Source organism: Lepidothrix coronata, unplaced genomic scaffold (genome assembly GCF_001604755.1).
Source record: "Lepidothrix coronata isolate B3197 unplaced genomic scaffold, Lepidothrix_coronata-1.0 Scaffold156, whole genome shotgun sequence".
NCBI classification, from domain to species: Eukaryota; Metazoa; Chordata; class Aves; order Passeriformes; family Pipridae; genus Lepidothrix; species Lepidothrix coronata.
In genome coordinates, this window is record NW_016690336.1 from 933681 (window position 1) to 952031 (window position 18351).

At 46.4% G+C, this 18351-nt stretch overlaps 1 protein-coding gene across 1 annotated transcript in view; it reads left to right on the forward strand.

Moving 5' to 3' along the window:
- SLC4A11 (solute carrier family 4 member 11) overlaps window positions 1–18351 on the forward strand; it is a 95803-nt gene that overhangs the window by 47727 nt on the left and 29725 nt on the right. Inside the window, exons 6-8 of the mRNA XM_017828988.1 lie at window positions 4548–4671; window positions 7985–8191; window positions 13049–13133. Coding sequence (XP_017684477.1) covers window positions 4548–4671; window positions 7985–8191; window positions 13049–13133 — 416 coding nt within the window. The remainder of the gene's footprint in view (window positions 1–4547; window positions 4672–7984; window positions 8192–13048; window positions 13134–18351) is intronic.

Below are 18351 nucleotides of genomic sequence, written 5' to 3' on the forward strand. Positions count from 1 at the left end.
CAGGGTGTTCACAGGGAGATGTCTCCTTAGAGAATCATTAGGGTTGGAAAAGACCTGTAGGATCATCAATTCCAAATTCAAACCCTGCATTAAGAATTTGGGTCCTGAAGGAGAAAGATGGATTGTTCCAGTGCCTGCAGGGAGGAGATGTCTCCTTAGAGAATCATTAGGGTTGGAAAAGACCTGTAGGATCATCAAGTCCAACCAACACCGCGGTGTTCACCACTAAACCGTGTCCCCAGGTGCCACATCCATCACCTGCCAAGGGTTCTTTGAGTTCAGAGAATCAATAATGTTGTTTTAAGGGCCTCTCCACCCTGGTTGGGCAGGAGAGCTGAAGCTCTTGCAGGTGTGCTGTGTGATGAAAAGTAATTCCCAAAACACACTGACCTGTAGGAAATACTTTCCCCTGGAGGGATCAGTCCCAGAGGGGATGAGTCTTCCTGGAGCCCAGCAAAACGTGGATTTTTACCAGTCCAAAACCTCATCCAGCTTGTGGCTGAAACAAGGCCGTGCCAAGCTGTGGGTGAGCTGGCTGGGCACAGCTCCATTCCTCACTTTCAGAGTCTGGATTCTGAAGGCTTGTGCCTGGAGCTGCTCCATGGAGGAAGATTTATTTGCACGAGACAAGAACAAGAAGTGTCATTGTTGATCTGTGTGGGGACAGGAAAAGCCTGGCTGGCTGATTACCTCTGCTGGGCACTTTTTCTTACTGCAAGGGATAATTTGTTTCTGAATTAACTTCCTTTCTTGCCCTGTTTAAAGAGGGATTCTGTTTCTCTTGGGTCTCCATAGTTTGACCCTTTGTATGATGTGGTTGAGAAATGTGTTATTAGTCTGATAAAATCTTGGGTGTGGGGCAGACCTGGGGCACGTGGGACTCGGTGGATCTGGGCTTTTGGGGGAGCGTTGCCAGTTCTCACCATCCCAGAGCCACACTCAGCTGGATGTAGAGAGGAGGAGAGCAAAGCAAAATTGGTGCTATAATTTAAATGCCCTTTTTATGAGCTCAATTATTGGAGGATCAAGATAAAATTGCTGAGAACTCAACCTGGCATCTCATTAAATCACAGTCCAGCATTTCCTTGTGTGACTAATCCTGGGTGAAAATAGATTTTTCTTTTTTTTTCAGCTTTCTGGCCAAAGCAAGGGAGAATCAAATTTAGCTCAACTCAAACCCAAAAGGAACCTGGAGGCTTTGGCCAAACCAGACTTGATTTAGAGTCAGCTGAAAATGTCTTGCTAGTTCTCAGCTTTTTTGGAGGGGCTTTGGCTGTTCGCCCTTCAGATTTTTTTCCTCTTGGTGGGAATTTATTTAAGTGCTACTTGAAAAAAGTTGTTTCATTTTGAAAGTGACTTTCCTCTTGGCCTGAGCTATGCTGAGTTTTCTCCATGTGAACCAAATGACTTTTTTTTTTTTTTTATCCTTTACAAATATTTGCACAAGTCTAGTAGGTACTGCAGTTTTGGTTTGTATTATATTTGCATCTGGATTGTGGAATCAAAAGTGGGAGCTGTAAGTGTTAGACCAAGGAATAGGATTTGAGTCAGCTGAAAAATGGCTTAAATTTGAAGAAAAGCTTGAGAATGATGCAGAAGTGACTTGGCCTTGCACTGAAAGTGCTGAGACACCACTTCTTTCCCCCCAAATAAATGGATGTAACAGGAAGCCCAGACCGAGTGCAGATGAGGCTGCATTCTGCACAAAGGCAGAAAGGCTCAGGGACATCCCACCTTCTCTGTGACACCTGCTTAAAACTGGTTTTAATCTGGTTTGCCCTCACTAAATTAACTCCAGCTTGATTTATGAAGGTATTAGTGACCTAAATTGTGTGTACGTTGACCCTACTGGGCTGGAAATTTTTCAGTGGCCCACACCCAGCTTTACTGGTGTGGTACTGGGATTTAGGTGCAGTGTCAGTGTCAAAAGAGCTCTTCAGAGAAAAGCTGGGAGAAACTCTTATAGGTGTGAGAAGCCTCAAACTCCAGCACTGTGGATAGAATCATTTCAGATAAAAATGGTTAATAATGACAGTGTTTTCCTTGGTGTCTTGTAAATGTGCTCAGCGTTGCTAAATCTTCCAGAGCTGCTGCTGCTTCCACACTTTCCCAGTCCCTCAAGTTAAGGAAACACCAGGTTTTGGTGTGCCAGCCAGGAGAATTAGTGTGTATTTGAAAGCCATTCAGTAACAAAGAACAGCTTTTTAATGAAGTTTTCCCCTCCATACTCAGGAAGCTCTTGAGCTGGAGGGGTTTGTAACCCTGTAGAGTGGCACTGTTGGCAAGATTCTTGTCTCTGGAAATCATGGCCCTGGAGACAAGTTCCTGGAGCTGAAACATAACCCTGTCACTTCAGGGAGAAAGCTTTACTACAGGAGAACATGTGGCTTGCTTAATTATTGCATTTTATAATAGGTTTTTCCAAATAACTTTGTAGTTGAGTAGTTTCTTGCTAGGTCAGGTCCTGCCTGGTGGATGTGGTAGGGAAGAGATGATAAGAGATGAAGTGTTAGCACAGCTCTGTGAGCCACAGGCAGGTGATCCCTGCTTTGGCCATCTCTGGGGTAGAACTGATGTTCAAAATGCCCAGAAGAACCTTCCTTTTCAAAACAAATTAATGAGCTCAGCAGCTGAGGTTTGAAAACGCTGAGAGGAGAGCTCAAAATAAGGGTCATTTTTGCTGCTGGTGCATGAGCCACTCGCTCTTGGAGACCAGGTGGGTGAAGGTGGGAGAACTGAAGGTGTCAGACCCGCTTGAAGGTTCTCCAGTTGGTCTGAATCCCAGAGTTTGTGCCTTCCCCCTTGGCCTGTTGAACTGTAACACAAGGAGAATTGTCTGCTCTCCAGCCACAGCTGGATTGCAACCAAGGGCTTTGATTCAGTCGTGAAAACAAGTGTTGTCTGTGTTCCTTTGATCCCCTGGGAGGAAGGACAGGGATTGTTGCAGATCCAGACTGTTGGTTTAGTCCAGGAGAAAACTTGCACTCTATTTTCAATTACTTTTAGAAGGTATTTATTCCTCACCTTTGGACCTGCCTGGAGATTTGTCTCTTCCAAAGCTGATTTGAGTAGAAAAAGGACACAAGGGGCTGTGGTGGAGGAAATAAATGAAACAGTGTCATCTTTCTCATGACCTGTATTGTTCTAATTAAGCTGTTTGGTTTCTCTCAGACAAGTCCCTTTGTCAGATTAATTTATATGAGTCGGCTGCTTCCAATCTGTGATCAGGAAGTCAAACTCAGTCAGAAAATACTCAGTGGTGTGATTATTTTTGAATGCAAATTATGAAGAATGTGATAGAAAATACAATGTTCCCCTGACTAGAGCGTTTCCAGCCAAAGGTCTTCAGGAGCTGTTCATGGAAGAGCCTCCGGGGTGCATGGCTGTGGGAATACATGTTAAAAGGAATGAAGTGGGCTGGAATTATGGATGAGAAGTTGAAGGAGAAATAAATCCTATCATAGGACCCCAATAGGTGCTTTCTGGATGAATAAAAGGGAGCAAGCAGTTGAAATAACTTTGAACCAGGAAAAAAAAAAGAGGAGGGGGGGGGGAAAATCACTGTGAGGTAGGAAAACACTTCCATATCTTTTCCAGTGTTAAGAGGCAAGCCCTGTGTACATATTTCACCAGTGCTTTTCAGGAGGGTTGAGAAAGGAGTAGAGGGTTTAAAGGCAGAGGAGCTGCAGTCCAGGCTGGAACTATCCACCACCTGCAACTGCACCAAGCCCCAGAGTTTCCCAGCAGGAAAAATGACAAGTAACCAGGTCCCAGCTCTGTTTAAACATCCCAGGGTGGGGGCAGACCTGGTCTTCCATGGCCTCCAGAGGTGATCCCTGTGTTTATTTCAAACAGCTTGTTGCTAGTCTTTGTCTGGGGAGTCAAAACAGCCACCCCGTGCCCAGCAGGGCTGGATTGCAGCCATGGATTTCCCTGGGAGCAGGAATCCTGCCTGCTGCAGCCTCTGCGGATCTTGAGCAAGGAGGTCAGCTTGGTTTGTGTAACACATGTGCCAGAAAGGGGAAAAATAACAGCTGGGAGCAAAGGGGGAAAGCCATTACAACAGAGATCCACCCAAGGCAAAAGTGGAAATATATTGGTTTGGCACCTTGCCTTGATGTTTCCAGAAGCACTTTGGGGAATCAGGTGAAATGAAGTGTAATCTGCTTTCCAGTAATGTTTTTTAATAAGAGGCTTTTCTTGTAGAAGCTTCTGTAGCTCTGCAAATACTACGTGTGTTGTACTCTGTCATTCGGTGTCGTGGCTGTTAAAAAGCAGGTGGTGGAAGAGGGAGAGAATAAACCTTCAGATTGTGATGGTTGTGTCCCATAGAAACAGGGATGTCAAATTCTACAGAAAAAAACCCAGCAGAATTGGGTAATAGTAACTTAAAATCACTTCCTAAGACTTCAGAAGGGACTCTTTTACAACCAACAGCATCTTGTGTTTCTCAGGGTTGAAATGTGTGTTTGTAAACCTCCTGCACCAGGAGAGGGCAGGCCTTGGGTTGTGGTGCCAAGTGTTAACCATTCCCTCTTCCCCCACAGTTGCACTATAAAGTCCCTTCAGCGACGTCACGTTTGCATCAGCCGCCTGGAGAGGCCTCAGAATTGGGGTGAAAACTCCTGTGAAGTGAGATTTGTGATACTGGTCCTGGCTCCTCCTAAAATGGTGAGTGTTGGATTCTCCTAAGATGCTTTTTCCCTGGTCTCCTCCTAGGGTTAATAACTACTGCTTTTAAAACACGAGGGGATGTGAAAAGGCCTGAGACCTTCTCAGCAGTTGTCAAGATGATTCATACTCTCCTGAGGGGTGGATTTGTCAGCTGTGTCCTCGTCTCATGGCCTTGTAGCCTGACGGGGAGGAGGACACAGGTCCAATGTGTCTGCAGTCTCCATACACACCTGTGGTGCCTCTGTTACTCCACAGCTTCCCCCCCTCCTGCTTTACCACTTGAGCTGCTATTTTTAGAGCTGAGAAATGCTGTTCCTGGTGAAAGCCCTGCTTGTGAAAGGCTCTTGTGATTCCACAGCTGGTGCTCCTCTGGGTTACTTCCCAACCAACTCCCTTGGTGGGGCTCACAGTTACCCAATGCAGCAGCTCCAGATGATGTAACCAAGAGGAAGATGATGGAATTTTGGGCTCTACTGCTGTAGGAGTGAGACTGTTTGTGAGCTGGGGTGCTTGTAAGGTGTCCCTGAGGCCCTTTGGGATCTGTTTTCATAGCTTTTGGCACTTGAAAGGTCAAGATTGAAGCTTGCTCAGGTGTCCTTACTGGTTCTTTGGTGTAGACAAGGCCAACAAATGGCTCAGTGAACACATTTACTCCACTCATGGAATATCCTGCGTGGGAAGGGACCCACAAGAATCATCCAACTTCAGTATCATCAAGGTTGATTGGGGATCACCATCCTGTCTTCCTAGAAAGCACTGGCTTGACCAAGATGGGGTGTTCTTGCAGCTGATGGCCAAATGGTTCAAAGCTCAAGACCTTTTCACACTTAATCTGGCTCTTTACACTCTGGGGCTACTGAGTCTGTGCTTCTGGGAGGTGCTGGAGAGGCTGGAGACCTTTTCTGGGACAGGATATGTCCTGATTCAACTTCCTCCTCTCCAGTGCTATCGGTGTGACCTTGGGACCTGCTGGTCTGGCCTGTCTGTCTCCTCCCGCCCTTGTTTAAATGGAAATACTGGTGTTTCCTTCTTCCCCAGGATTTCTGGCCGATCCTTCCCAACTCAATGCTTTTGGCATTAGACCTCCAAGCCCAACAGGCTGAAAACATATTGCCTTTCCTTGGGAAAAGCAGGAGGCAAAACAGCTGGGCCCGTGTGGGATGGCGGGGATCCGTCCCTCATTGTGTGGCCTCGTTATCTCCGCGCAAAGCACCCGGCGAACGGCTCCGCATCCGCTCGGAGCCTGAACCTTTGCAATTCCAATGGACAGCCTCAAATTAAGGAAAGGGAGCGGAGGCCAAGCCAGGGCTGCAGCTGCCAATATGCTTTTTATTTGAAACGAGGTGATGCAGCCAGCTCCAAGTGCGCATTTCTGGTGCAGCAGTTAAAATAATTAACCTGCTGACAGCGACCGATTAAATGGGGAGGGGAGGGGAAAAAGGCCCAGAAAACGGGCATCTGTTGTGCTGACAGCCCAGATCCTTGGCCTTTTTAATATGGAGGATGGAAAAAACTTGAGTTTTCTTGCAGATATCTGTGCTCTTCCTCTGAATGGTTCAGTCATCTCCCTGGGAAAGCAAAGAACAGGGACAGCATTGGGAATCCTGAAGCAATCCTTGCGGCCTCCAGCCCAAGGGTTGCCGCTGCTCGGAGGTGAAAGATGGAGCCTCCCCTGTGATGGCAAATCCAGGCTGGTTCAGTCTGAAAGGACCAGGCTTGCAAACTCTAAAAGCAAGTCCCAGAGCAAATCCTTCCCTTAAATCCAAACTTTTCCCTAGAAACTTAAATGGAACGTGTCCTGGCAGATGTGTCTGAAGGGACTTTACTGGTGATGGAGGGGATGATGTTGGAGTCCTAGAATGGTTTGGGTTGGAGGGGACCCTAAAGACCGTCTCATTCCACCCCCTGCCATGAGCAGGGACACCTTCCACTGGCCCAGGTTGCTCCAGGCCTTTTCCAACCTGGCCTTGGACACTTCCAGGGATGGGGCAGCCAAAGCTTCTCTGGGCAAATGGAGGAGAGGGTGATGTGAGTGATGGAAGAAGCACAACGTCAGTGATGATTTTGGGACCAGCTTGGTGCCACCCACGTGTCTGTGCCTCTGCACCGAGCCACACTGAATTATTTGGTTGTGTTCATGAAGAAATCGTTCATCTGTTGTGTTATGAATCATGGGAAGCAGTTCAGATCAATCACATATGCTCCCTACTGCTTTTCACAGCAGTGTGAGGAGCTTGGAGGCTGCCCAAAGGAAGGGAGTTTGTTTGGGTGTCTTCAGTAGCTGCTGCGTGATGAGTGTGGAGAGTAGCAAAGGTGGGTGGGTTAAAACTTTGCCTCAAAGGGAGCTTTTAATGAGTTCTGGTTCTATGTAACTTTGCCTTGGTAGGTGTCTTATCTGTGGCCTGACCACAGTGGTGTGAGCAGTTGAGCAGATCAGGGTTTGTAGAGCTTGGGTTTGGTGGGTTTGTGCAGGGATGGGGAGCTCAGTCTCCTTTGCTGTTCCCTTTGTATCCAATATCCAAGGTGCTTGAAGCAATAGGAAAGCAGGCTTTCTATTCTGCTTGAAGTTGTACCCTGAAACATGAGGCCTGTGGCTCACAGAAATGTTCAAGCCCACAAAAGACATGTTTTCCTCAAGTGTTTTGAAAATTTCCTGTCCCTTCCAAATACTTAGTGAAGATGGACAAGTGCTGCTTGTGTGTGTGCTCAGCTGCTTCTTTCCCATCCTTCCCTCTGTGCCAGTACTTGCTTTAGCTGTGAGCTCTAAATCTCCACTTCTGCTGCCCGAATTACCCCAGGTGACCAAGTGAGCTGAGTTTTAATCCCCAGAAAATAGAGATCTGATGAAGCAGGTGAGCACAATAATCTCAGTCTTTCAGATAAGACATCAGGACACTTCTCGATGCTGGAACCTTGACTTACAGCACCTTTCCACCCCAGCAGCAAGTAATGCTGAGGTGCTGTGAGATAGCAAAGACTTGGATTTGTCTATTCTTAGCAGCCCTGAAGAGAAACCGGGGATAAAATGCATGCTCAGCATGATTCAGCTTTGTATCGAGTCCTGGGAAGTTGATCAAGTCAAAGTGATCAGTGCTTCTGGGCAGGACCTGCGTGGTGGTGCTTCACAAGGTTCTGCTGTGGTTGGTGATTTCACCTGCAACATCTTCCACGTGTTCCTCACCTTCTCCCTCAGGTGTCTCTGGGATCCTGGAAGCCAGGCAGCTTCCTCTTCAGATGGAAACCCAGTGGGTTTATCTTTCAGGAGCAAAAGAAAAATCGTTTTACAAGTTTATTTTTTTTTTCTGCTCAGAAAAGCACCAAAACNGCCACAGAAGTGGGCAGGACCTTTGCCACGATGTTTTCCGACATCACCTTTCGGCAGAAGCTCCTGGAGACCAAAACTGAGGAGGAGTTCAAGGAGGCCTTAGTCCACCAACGGCACTTGCTGACGGTGGTGAACCAGAGGCCCTCAGGGAGGAGCGATGGGCACAAATCACACGGTCATAAACCACTCAAGGTAAGGCTGGCCAGCACCTCTGCTTCACTCGTGTCCAGGTGCATAAATCCCGGGGGATTTGGGGTGAGGAGGTGAAGCACTTGAGTCCAGGGGATGCAAGAAGCTCTCCGAGGAAGCACCGAGGGTTCCCCGAACGCCTGCTGGGTGTCCATCCACCTTCCTCACTCCTGCTGTAAATTAAAAAAAAACAATGAAACCAAAAAAACACACTTCAAAGAGGCAGGTGCTGAAGGGATGCAGAGCAGTAGGGGGATGAAATGGTTACAGGACTTTGATTCCAGATGCTTAATCAAGGGTGGGATTAATGGATCACTGTGTGTTGTCGGTCCAAGGTACTTAATCCTTACAATCAGAAGGCTCCTAAGGAAGCTGCTGCTTGTCTTTCCCTCAGCCAAAAGGCTTCTTGGCCATCTCTGCACAGTAATTTCACTTAAAAAGTTGCCTGTCAGTATTTGGCCTGGCTTCTCCCTGTTTGATCTGTGGCTCTGTAAAGCATTACTTGCTCTGTGCTTTAAAGTTCGGGGGAAATGCTGTAACTCGGCTTTCTTTTCTGGAATTTCCTGTGTGTTGGTCATTGCTTTGTTTTTCCCTTCAGAAATCCATTCTTTAAGCAGACAGCATACCTGGAAAAACAAACTGGGCCATCTCCAGCATGCTGCTCCTGTCCCTGAATTACAAATAACCTGAAAGCTTTGGGTTGCCTACAGTGCAGGAGCTGCTTAACTTATCACTTCTCTCTTTTGTTTTTTTTTTTTTCCTGGGATAGATTTAAGGGGTTTGATCTGCACATCTGGAAATGAGCAAAGCTCATGTTTTTCCCTGCAGAATCCCCTTGCTTATTATAGGTAGTGCTTTGAACTTTGCTGGACCCCATACCTGCTCTTAAGTTTGCAGAACAAGTCTTGAAACCCTCTTTAAACCCAGGTTGTGCAGGGCAGGGATGTTTGGAGCAGTGATTTGGGTAAAGTAGGTTTAACCCTTTACACTTGGCCTTTCAGAGGAGGTGTTATTACAGTAGTTGAAGTGTCTGGCTCTGTCTTCTGCTAAAACTGGCCATTTTTAAAGGTGTCTAGGGAGAGTTTCTGCTCTGGTTTGGTGAGCAGGAGGGCTGGATGCAATGCTGAGCTTGTATTGGCCCTGGCACTGGTGATTCCTACCAGCCTTGTTGGAAAAGCAGCCTTGGCCAGGAAGGGCTTTGATGCCTCTGAGCCAGAGCTGTAGACAGTGACACTTGTTTCTCCAGCTCTTGCTTTTGGCATTGACAGTTGTCTGGAGTTGGTAAACTGTTGTTTTTAAACCCTTTTATCCTTCAGCCCTTGGGAGGTGCAGCCTGGGTTAGTGCCAACTCTGCTCTCTCATGTCCCTTGGAAGAAGCTCTTCCCCACCCTGCCTTGCCAGCACAGATCTTGAGAGCCAGGATGGAGGTGTCTTTTCCTGAGAGCCACCTCCAGCAGCATCCCCTCCCCCTGTGCAGTAACCTGGAGAGGAAGCATTTCACATGAGCACAACCTCACGTGAGACCAGGGGTGTAACTTCAACCTGTGAACTACCCCCAGTGAAATAAAAACCCTGGAGCTGCTGTATTCTTACAGTGAGCTCTCAGGAGGGTGGGAAGTCTCTTGGTGACATGAAAATCTGCCTCCTGCCTCCCTTCTTCCCTTGGTCCTGCAGTGAGGGGGGAGAAAAGGGCCTTAAATTCTGTGTGTGAGTGGGATTTTTGCAAGTGCTTGTTTTCACCTCTGCTGAAACACTGAGGGGGATGTGCCAGTCACATTCCATGCTGTGCCTACAGCACTGTCACTCTGCTTTGGCTCATCTCAGAGGATTATTTAGGCAAGGCTACGTACTCAATCATAATTAAGTCAGCCTGAAATCCTCTTGGTTACTGAGGCATCTAATTGTGATTTCGTTCATGGAGGAGCCCTGAACAGCTGTGATGTTTCCTGGCTGTGATTTTTGTGCCCTGTGTGGATTTGCTGGGGGAGGGGGGGGGCTGTGCTTGCTCAGCATCAGCAGGAGAGAGGATCTAGTGTGAGTCTCTGCTGTGCAAAACACTCATTCAGCCCTCCAGTACTTTTGGGGAGGGCTGAGAAGGGGTCAGAGTTGTTGGAGCTCATATTTTCTGTTTGGCTTTCTAGCTGCTGTTAAGTGCTGGCTCAGACTCTCCCAACAACCCAAGGAGTGGTCACCTAAGGCAAGAGACCTAAAGCAAGACATTATAGGGATTTCTAGAATGGAAAGTGGATAATTCATGACCTTCTAGTTGGAGGGTTTTTTGTGTATGTGTCCTCCTTTGCTGCTCTTTCCTGTTTTGTGTCTTAAGAGCAGTAGAGGAAAAGCCCTGGATGGACTTGCAAAGAGGAGAAGAAGGAGCTTGAAGGAGGATTTGGTGCTCCTGGGCTGCAGTTCCTAGAGCTAATAACCCTTGAGCTTTGTGTTCCTGAGGGATAAAGCTCTGGTCTCCTGGATAAGGCTACCTGGGGTCAGAATGTTAAATCAAAAGTGGTGGCAAAGCCTTGAGAGATGTGATATTATGAATGGGAGTGGGAAGCCAATGGGCCAACCAAACTTAACACTCTGAGGGAGAAAGAAGCAGGGAATAGCAGTCCAAGAAATTCCCAGCACTGGAGTGTACAAAGGAGATTAAAAAGGACAAAAGTGAAGTGTTGGCACTGTCCTTACCAAGGTTTTTGGAAAACTCAGAAGGTGGCAGGAGGCAAAAGCCAGACTGAAACATGCCTGGAGTAGAGTTGGACAGGAAGGGTGTGTGGTGGGATAGGTTGGGGGGTAAAAACAAAATCCAAAAAGGGCTGCAACTTCAGAGGTCAGTAAACTTGGTCTTTTATGTTTTATATTTTTTTATCTTTTATAACTTGGTGTTTTAGCAGCCTTCCAGTGCCTAAAGGGGACTGCAGGAAGGCTGGAGGGGGACTTGTGCAGGGACATGGAGTGACAGGACAAGAGGGAAGGGTGTTAGGCTAAAGGAGGGTAGATTTATGTTGGATATTGGGAGGAAATTGTTCCTTGTGAGTGTGGTGAGGCCTTGGCACAGGTTGGGCAGAGAAGCTGTGACTGCCCCTGGATCCCTGGAAGTGCCACTCACAGCTCCCTACAAACAGGCTTGGTGCCCAGGTGCCCTTTCCCTGCCTGCCCCAGGAGCTGCCCTGTGCCTCTGCCCCGGAAGATGAGACACCCTGAGCATCATTTTCCCCGTGCTCAGTGCAGCATGATAAGTAAACATCCTTGTCATTAAAGCCATTGTGATTCTCTGGCTGACTCATGCCTTCAGGAATCTCTTTCTGGGGGGAAAAAATTAAATTGCTTTCTGAGTGCATATGGCTTTGATGTCCAACCCCGCCACTGAATGTGGTTGAGGCTCTTGGCTTTTTCAGAAATCCTTAAAATGCTGATGTTTTGCTGGTGTCTGCCAGCGTAACATCTGTCTTTTCATCCCCATTCTTCAGGTTAGGCTTTAAACTGTCCTAAAATTCTACAGGGATGTTGGCAAATTGCAGCAGAAATAAGTATGAAATATGAGGTAACATATCCTGATAAAGGAGCTGGTCCTCTGAGGTGTCTTTTACACCCCAAACCCTCGAGTTTGTTGTGCCCAGTGCACTCCTCCTGAAGGAAAAGTTGCCTTTCTGTGTTTTATTTATCTGATCTTCCAGGTGCTGCAAACAGGTGAGTCCCAGCAGAGAAGGTAAAGCTGTGTGTAGTCTATTAAATGAGCACTGTAGCATCAAGTCCTTTCTAAAGCATTAATTTTTATCAGTTTCCACATAAACCAACCAAAGCAAGAGCTCCCTGCTGTTTTGAGATCATCTCTCCGTGTAAATTTTGGATCTGGGATTTTTTTATTTCCCCCCCCTTTACACCCTCTAGCAGAGGTTATAAGTCTTTTGTGTCTAATTCTGCACCAAATAGATGAAAAGTTTTAAATGAGCCAGCTGGGGTTGTTATCACTCTAGAAAGGTGCATTGGATTTTCAGAGTAGTGTGTGTGCTCTGAGAATAACAGGGGAAAAAAATCTGACAGGTGCCTCATTTGCAAGTGTTGCCTACTCTGACTCTTTCCATGTGCTTTCCATAAGGATGGAGTTGTGAGAGTTGGGAGGCTGAGAGTCAATAGCAGCTGTCACCTATTCCTGACAAGCTCCTTGTTGCCTGTGGTGAGCATCAGATCACATCACCAATCACTCTGCACCTTGCAGGCCCCCAGACCAGAAATAAAAGGGAATATGTTGGATGTTTGGAACCCTTTCACAATGTTCTTACTGCCTTTTAACGGGAAGAATTATGGTTTGGATTTATGTGAAGTTTATTCAAGCTTATTTTCTTTCGGTTTTGGAGTTTGAGGTGCAGAAAGCCTTAATTCCCTTACTACAGCTCTCTGAGGTCTCCTTTTCCCATGGAAATGCCAAAGGATGGAGCACTTGCTGGGCATCCCCTTCATGTGGATTTGGGGGAAGAGTTTTTTGTGCTGGAATCTAAAGAAGAAAGTTGGCATCTCTGGTGTGATGTTTAACCCCAGGGTACCCGAGGTCCAACCATCCCAGGGGATCATCAGCTCCCTCACCTGCAAAACCAGGGATGCAGATAGGAATGGGAGGGGAAAAAAGGGAAGGAAGGGAGGAAAACAGGGTGGTCTGGGGGGGGATATTTTCTCATTTACAATGCTACTGAGGATATAAATCGAGGCCCGACGAGTTTATTTTTATTATCACGACAAGATGGGGAGTTGAATGCCCTATTGAAAACGAGCAGCTCTGCCCCTCTCCGGGCTGAATGAGGAGGTTAATCTCTTTAACAATGCGTGAGCCTTTGCTCTGACACAGCACTTCCTTCCTTTCTTTAGCTGCACGAGTTTCTCAATGTTGGCAAGGGGATTTCTGATGACATTGCACGAAGGTTTCCAGTGTACGCGTTGGACTTCACCGATGGTACGTTGGCCAATGTTTATGAAAGCCTTGGCCTGGCTTGGGATTTATTCTTTTTTTTTTTTTTTGGTGGGTGATGTGATGTCCTGTTTACAGTGTGCATTGAACGTGTGCTTTGATATGTGTAATAGCCCTCTTATTCCTGATTTAAATAAGAATATTCGGACAAAAGGCTGTGAATGGGCAGGGCACTGGAGATGAGGAGCTTGCAGTGTTTCCTTAATTAAGGTGCTGGCTGGGTGTAGATGAGGATTTTAATTTTTATGAAGTAGTGAGGCCATTAAATGCATCGATTATTGCCACGTGGAGACTCAGATCAACTCATTGCAACCTAATTAGTCAGCACTGGCCTAATAAACCCTTTCTTCTGTCTTTGCAGTCCAGCATCAACAGTATTTCTAGTGATGCTGTGGGAGTTGAAAATGCTTAAGCAAAATGTGAGGGCTGCAGTAACTTCACAGCTTGGTGTTGAGAAAAACAGGATATAGCTTGTCTGCTCTCACCAGATCACAGCAGCAGCAACATGCTGTTTACACTGAGCCTCAGGTTTTGGGCTTTATGCAGCTCCACAGTGGCCTTGTGGGGTTTAAGAGTCGCTTTTTCCCATTTATCTTTCGAACTTTCAGGGATCCTTGAAGGCTGGGAGAAGTCCTTGGGGCAAACCTTGATTACAGAGCCCCAGCCTGCCATCAAAACATGTTTTTTGGGCTTACAGGGGAGCTGGTTAGTGTATTCACATATCAAATATAGAAAGTTTGCATAAAGTGAAGAAGCAGAGTGTAGGCAGGGAGAATCTTGGGGGTTTATCAGACACCTTCCTGCTGTTAGATTCTCCTCAGCTCAAGCCACAGCTGAGGGCAATCTCCCTTGGCTTAGGCATGAAAACAAGGTGCACACCCAAGCCCCAATTTGCAAAGTATTTTAGTGCAAAGCCACCTTTCACAACAGCTTAAGCCTGAGAGAAGAGTGGCCAGGCTGTGGATGTGTGTCCTTCCCACAAGGATGGTCACCACCAGCAGAGGAATGGTTGATGCTCAGCTGAAGGAGATGCTGCATCTTGGAAGTTGCTTCCCACAGAGATCCAGGTTTTTCAGCTAGGAATGCTTCATTCCCCACAATGTGTTGAGCAGTTACTGTTATCCACTCAGAGAATAAAATGGGATGAGCTGCTGGCTTGGCACAGGGGTTGAGAGCTGGATGCTTTCTCCAGCTGCTTTGGATGAAACTCTTCCCAGGAGTTTTAGGGCCATAGGCAGGCTCCATTTGGAGTCAAGCTGATGCTGATTTCTCTGGGGATTTGAGGTATGTTGAGGAGGAAGGAGGACACGTGATATGATTTTCAGGGCAGCAGCAAGGACTTTGGTCAAACAGAACAGATATTTCTTGGCCTGTGCATTGCTGGCATCAGGTCTGGTTGGGGACTTCAGCTCCTAAGCTGGACACTTCATCTCTGTGGCTGCTGCTTTGTAGAGTTGTCAGAGCCTCATTTTTCATTATAAAGGGATACTGAGGCACTTGAGAAGGGAATTGCTGCAGAAACACCTTTTGGGGACCCATGTTCACCTCAAGACAGGGCAGTGTCTGCCATGGCTGTGTCCTGAGCACAGCAGGTTCACAGCCACAAAATCCTATAATGCTTCTGCAGCCAACTTTTGGCTGTCAGCAGATTTGGAAACCTGTGGCAGGAAGAATGTAGTAAGAATTCCTTACTACATTCTTCCTGCCACAGAAACCCACTTGAGGGTCCATGATCTGGCTCGAAATGCATCCAAATTAACCTGTGTGTGCTGACTCAGCCCTGGGGAGTCCAGCTCCACAAGCTTTCCATGAACTGATGCACAGAGTGGATATAAAACTGGTATAAAATGCAAACTGTATGTTAAAAAGGGTCAGGGTATTGTTACAAAACTTGTGGAGACACAGAAAAGAGCCCAGTGAAACTCCAGAACCACTTCAGCTCAAATGGGAAGTTCTGGCCTTAGGAGCAGTTGTGCCCTTTCAAAATAGGATACAGGGAAAGGGGGATTTAAAAAAGAAAACCCTGTATATTAGTATGTGCCATTTCTTCCCTGAAGCCAGAAATTAGGATGAATTCTTTAAGGAGCTGCTTGAAATGAAAACCAGATGGAGCATAAAGCATCTGCCATAAACCACCGAGACCGAAGGTGATCAGGAATGTGGAATTCCTGGACCATCTCAAAGCAGCAGAGTATCAGAACATGAGGGATTTGAACTATCCAAGTGTATCTGCGCTCCAGACAGCCACATGTGCATCATCAAAGAGCTCTGAATTGCACAGATGCTGCTTTTTGAATGGTTGGAGTCTCTAAATCCTCAACCTGAGAAGCATCCTGGGGTTTGGTTTGGACAGATAAACCAATGAAGGGCAGGGTGATAAATGGTGAGGCTGTTGTGGGACCAGCACATCCTTGGTCAGTTGGAGTTCTGTGGATTGGTCCTCTTCACACACTGCACAAAGCTGGCCATTAAATTATCCTTACCCACCATGATTTAGGAAAGAAAGAATAGTCTTCCTCTTCTTTTTCCCTCTTACTCCAGATTAGGAACCTGTCAGCTTTGTTTTCTGAAGTCTTGTGCATCTTACTGAAGGTGCAGAGATCAAGGAAGAGTTTTCTAAACTCTTGGTCCAGGATTTTAGCATTATAGGTGCCTGTAATAGATGTCTTCCAGCAGGAGCACGTGAAGATGAACAGTTGGATCGTGCTGAGCTGAAAACCACCTGTAGTTTTCCTTTAAACTGGAATTCACACCATTTGGCACATGTTCTCTTCTTAATGTCTGCAGCCTTTGTATGCAGGATTCTGCTGTCTTAAAAACCAGTTTGATTGATCATCATTCATCCTGATCTTGTCAGAGAGGCTCAAAACACGTATCAATTTTATTACTCTTTACATCTCAGTCAAGCCACAGGAGCTTCCTGAAATTTCTTTATATTGAGGCTGGTTTGACTGAAGGAGGGAAACCTGCCTAAGCTCAAATACAAGTTTTCTGACACTCCTAAAAGTTGCTGTCTTTATTCTTCAGTGTCTATTTTTCTGGTACAACACAGAGGAATAAACACCAGCGTAGTGCCTGAAGTGTGCCCAGTGGGAAATTTGAGGTGCCAGAGATGTTTCTGGTGAGCTTTGCCATGTTCTGCCATATCCCTTCACCCCCTGGGGGGAGGCAGAGTGGAGGAGAAAGAGGAGAACTGAGCCTTATTCCCTTTCTCCCTGTTTTTCTGGACCTGTGTCTTTGGTACATGGCTGTGGTGGGTGGATAAGTTCAGCTGGAGATGTGGATTTCTCCCTGTCCTTGGTCCTGCAGAGGGTCCCTGACCAGCTCCTGAGAGTAAGGCCAGCATATCTGCTGGCAGAATCCTTGGAATTTGGTAAGGTATTTGCAGGAGGGAGATCCTCAGCACTCCCTGTAATGCAGGCATGCTCAGATGGAAGGCTTGAAGGCACTGGAAAAATGGGATTTGAAAGGGAACTCTTGCCCTGCTGGTTGTCTAACGGAACTCAGAGCTTAAACCTGCTGGAATGTTGCCTGTGGATTTGGATGTGCCAGGTCTTTGACTCTCCCACCTGGCTGGCCTGGCCACCTTGTCTGGCAGGATTCCATTCTTGAGGAAGGAGGAAAAGTGAAGGGATTGCAGATAATCTCTTCCATGCCTCTCCTGCCATGAGTTAGATATGAGGGAGCTCCTGCATCCCTTCATCCCCAAATATCACCTGAGGGCTGAAGTTGAACATCCTGATTTCTTGGATGCTTTGGGGCATCGTGACCTGGGTTGCTTTGAAGTCTCTCCCTGTCTCAGTGGTGACAGAAATGCTTTGGAGATGCACAGAAGCACCTTGTGTTGGCTGTGGATCTTCCTTCCAAGAGACCAGCACTTCATGGGAAATGGGCTGAAAGGAGCAAGAGAGGAAGGGAAAGCTCTGAGCCCTTGATTTATTCCTTCCTGCTTCTCTACTCTGAGCACTTGCTTGGCTTCTCCAACATCAGTAAGAGTGGATTTCCTTTTCCAGTGAAGTTCCTGGTCCCACTTGTGCTGTGATTTACTCTTCACAGGACTTCGGGGAAGATTCATCTCCAGAACATTAGGCAAAGTCCAGGAACCATGAAATAAGTGAAAACCCAGCTTGAGGGCATTAGAAGTTTTGTGGTTTTATGACTGAAGACCTATGATCAGATATTCTTGTAGTGTTTTTAACATTAAAATATGATTGTTTTTTTAATTAGGGCTTTAATAGACATGTCCTTTTTGCTGTGCTGTGGGTCAGTGTAATTAAACTTGTTTTGCACAGGATATTTCAGAGAATTGGCAAGGAACATTAACACAGACATGGACATTTCATAGAATGTCCATCAGTCAAGACTTTGATTTAGTAAATGTAAAATTAGTAGAGTTAAGGAGCCCTAAGTGCAGTCTTTGGGTCTCCATTTCCTTATTGATGTAAAATCCCAGGCAAAGCAAGGCCAGGAATGTTGCAGTTTTCTCTGAAACTCTCCCCTTGTCTCTAAAAAATGTGACATTTCAGAAATCCAGGCAAGTAAAGTAGAACTGTCATGTTGATGAACATAAAATATAATTGCTCCCCATTTCAATGTGTAGACATACACCTTAATTTCAGGGGATTGCTCCTGTAATAGTCAGCTACTCAAACCTCCCAGCTGGACCCAGAGCTGATTTTTTTCTGCTGTAAATGTTCATGGTGCAGGTGGAGTGACACGTTTTTCAGTGGCTTTATGAGCCTGTCACAGATGAAATCCCACCACAATGCAGCTCACCTTCTTCTGAGTGGAGTCATGTCAGTCCAGGGCTGCCAATGCAGCCTGAAAATGCTTTGCCAGATGTTGACTTTAAAAAGGCAAAAGGCAAATTGTGGTTAAGGCTGGATTTTAGTGCTTGTGATGGGTGGGTCTGTGCAAGGAGGCAGTGTTTGGTCAGGACTTTAACTGAAGTTAGAGTGAGCAATCATCTCTGTGAAAGGGTAGATTTTTGTGAGCAGTCATCCCTGTGAAATAGTAGATTTTTGTGAGCAGTCATCCCTATGAAATAGTAGATTTTTGTGAGCAGTCATCCCTGTGAAAGGGTAGATTTTTGTGAGCAGTCATCTCTGTGAAAGGGTAGATTTTTGTGAGCAGTCATCCCTGTGAAAGGGTAGATTTTTGTGAGCAGTCATCTCTGTGAAAGGGTAAATATAGCCTGGTGTAG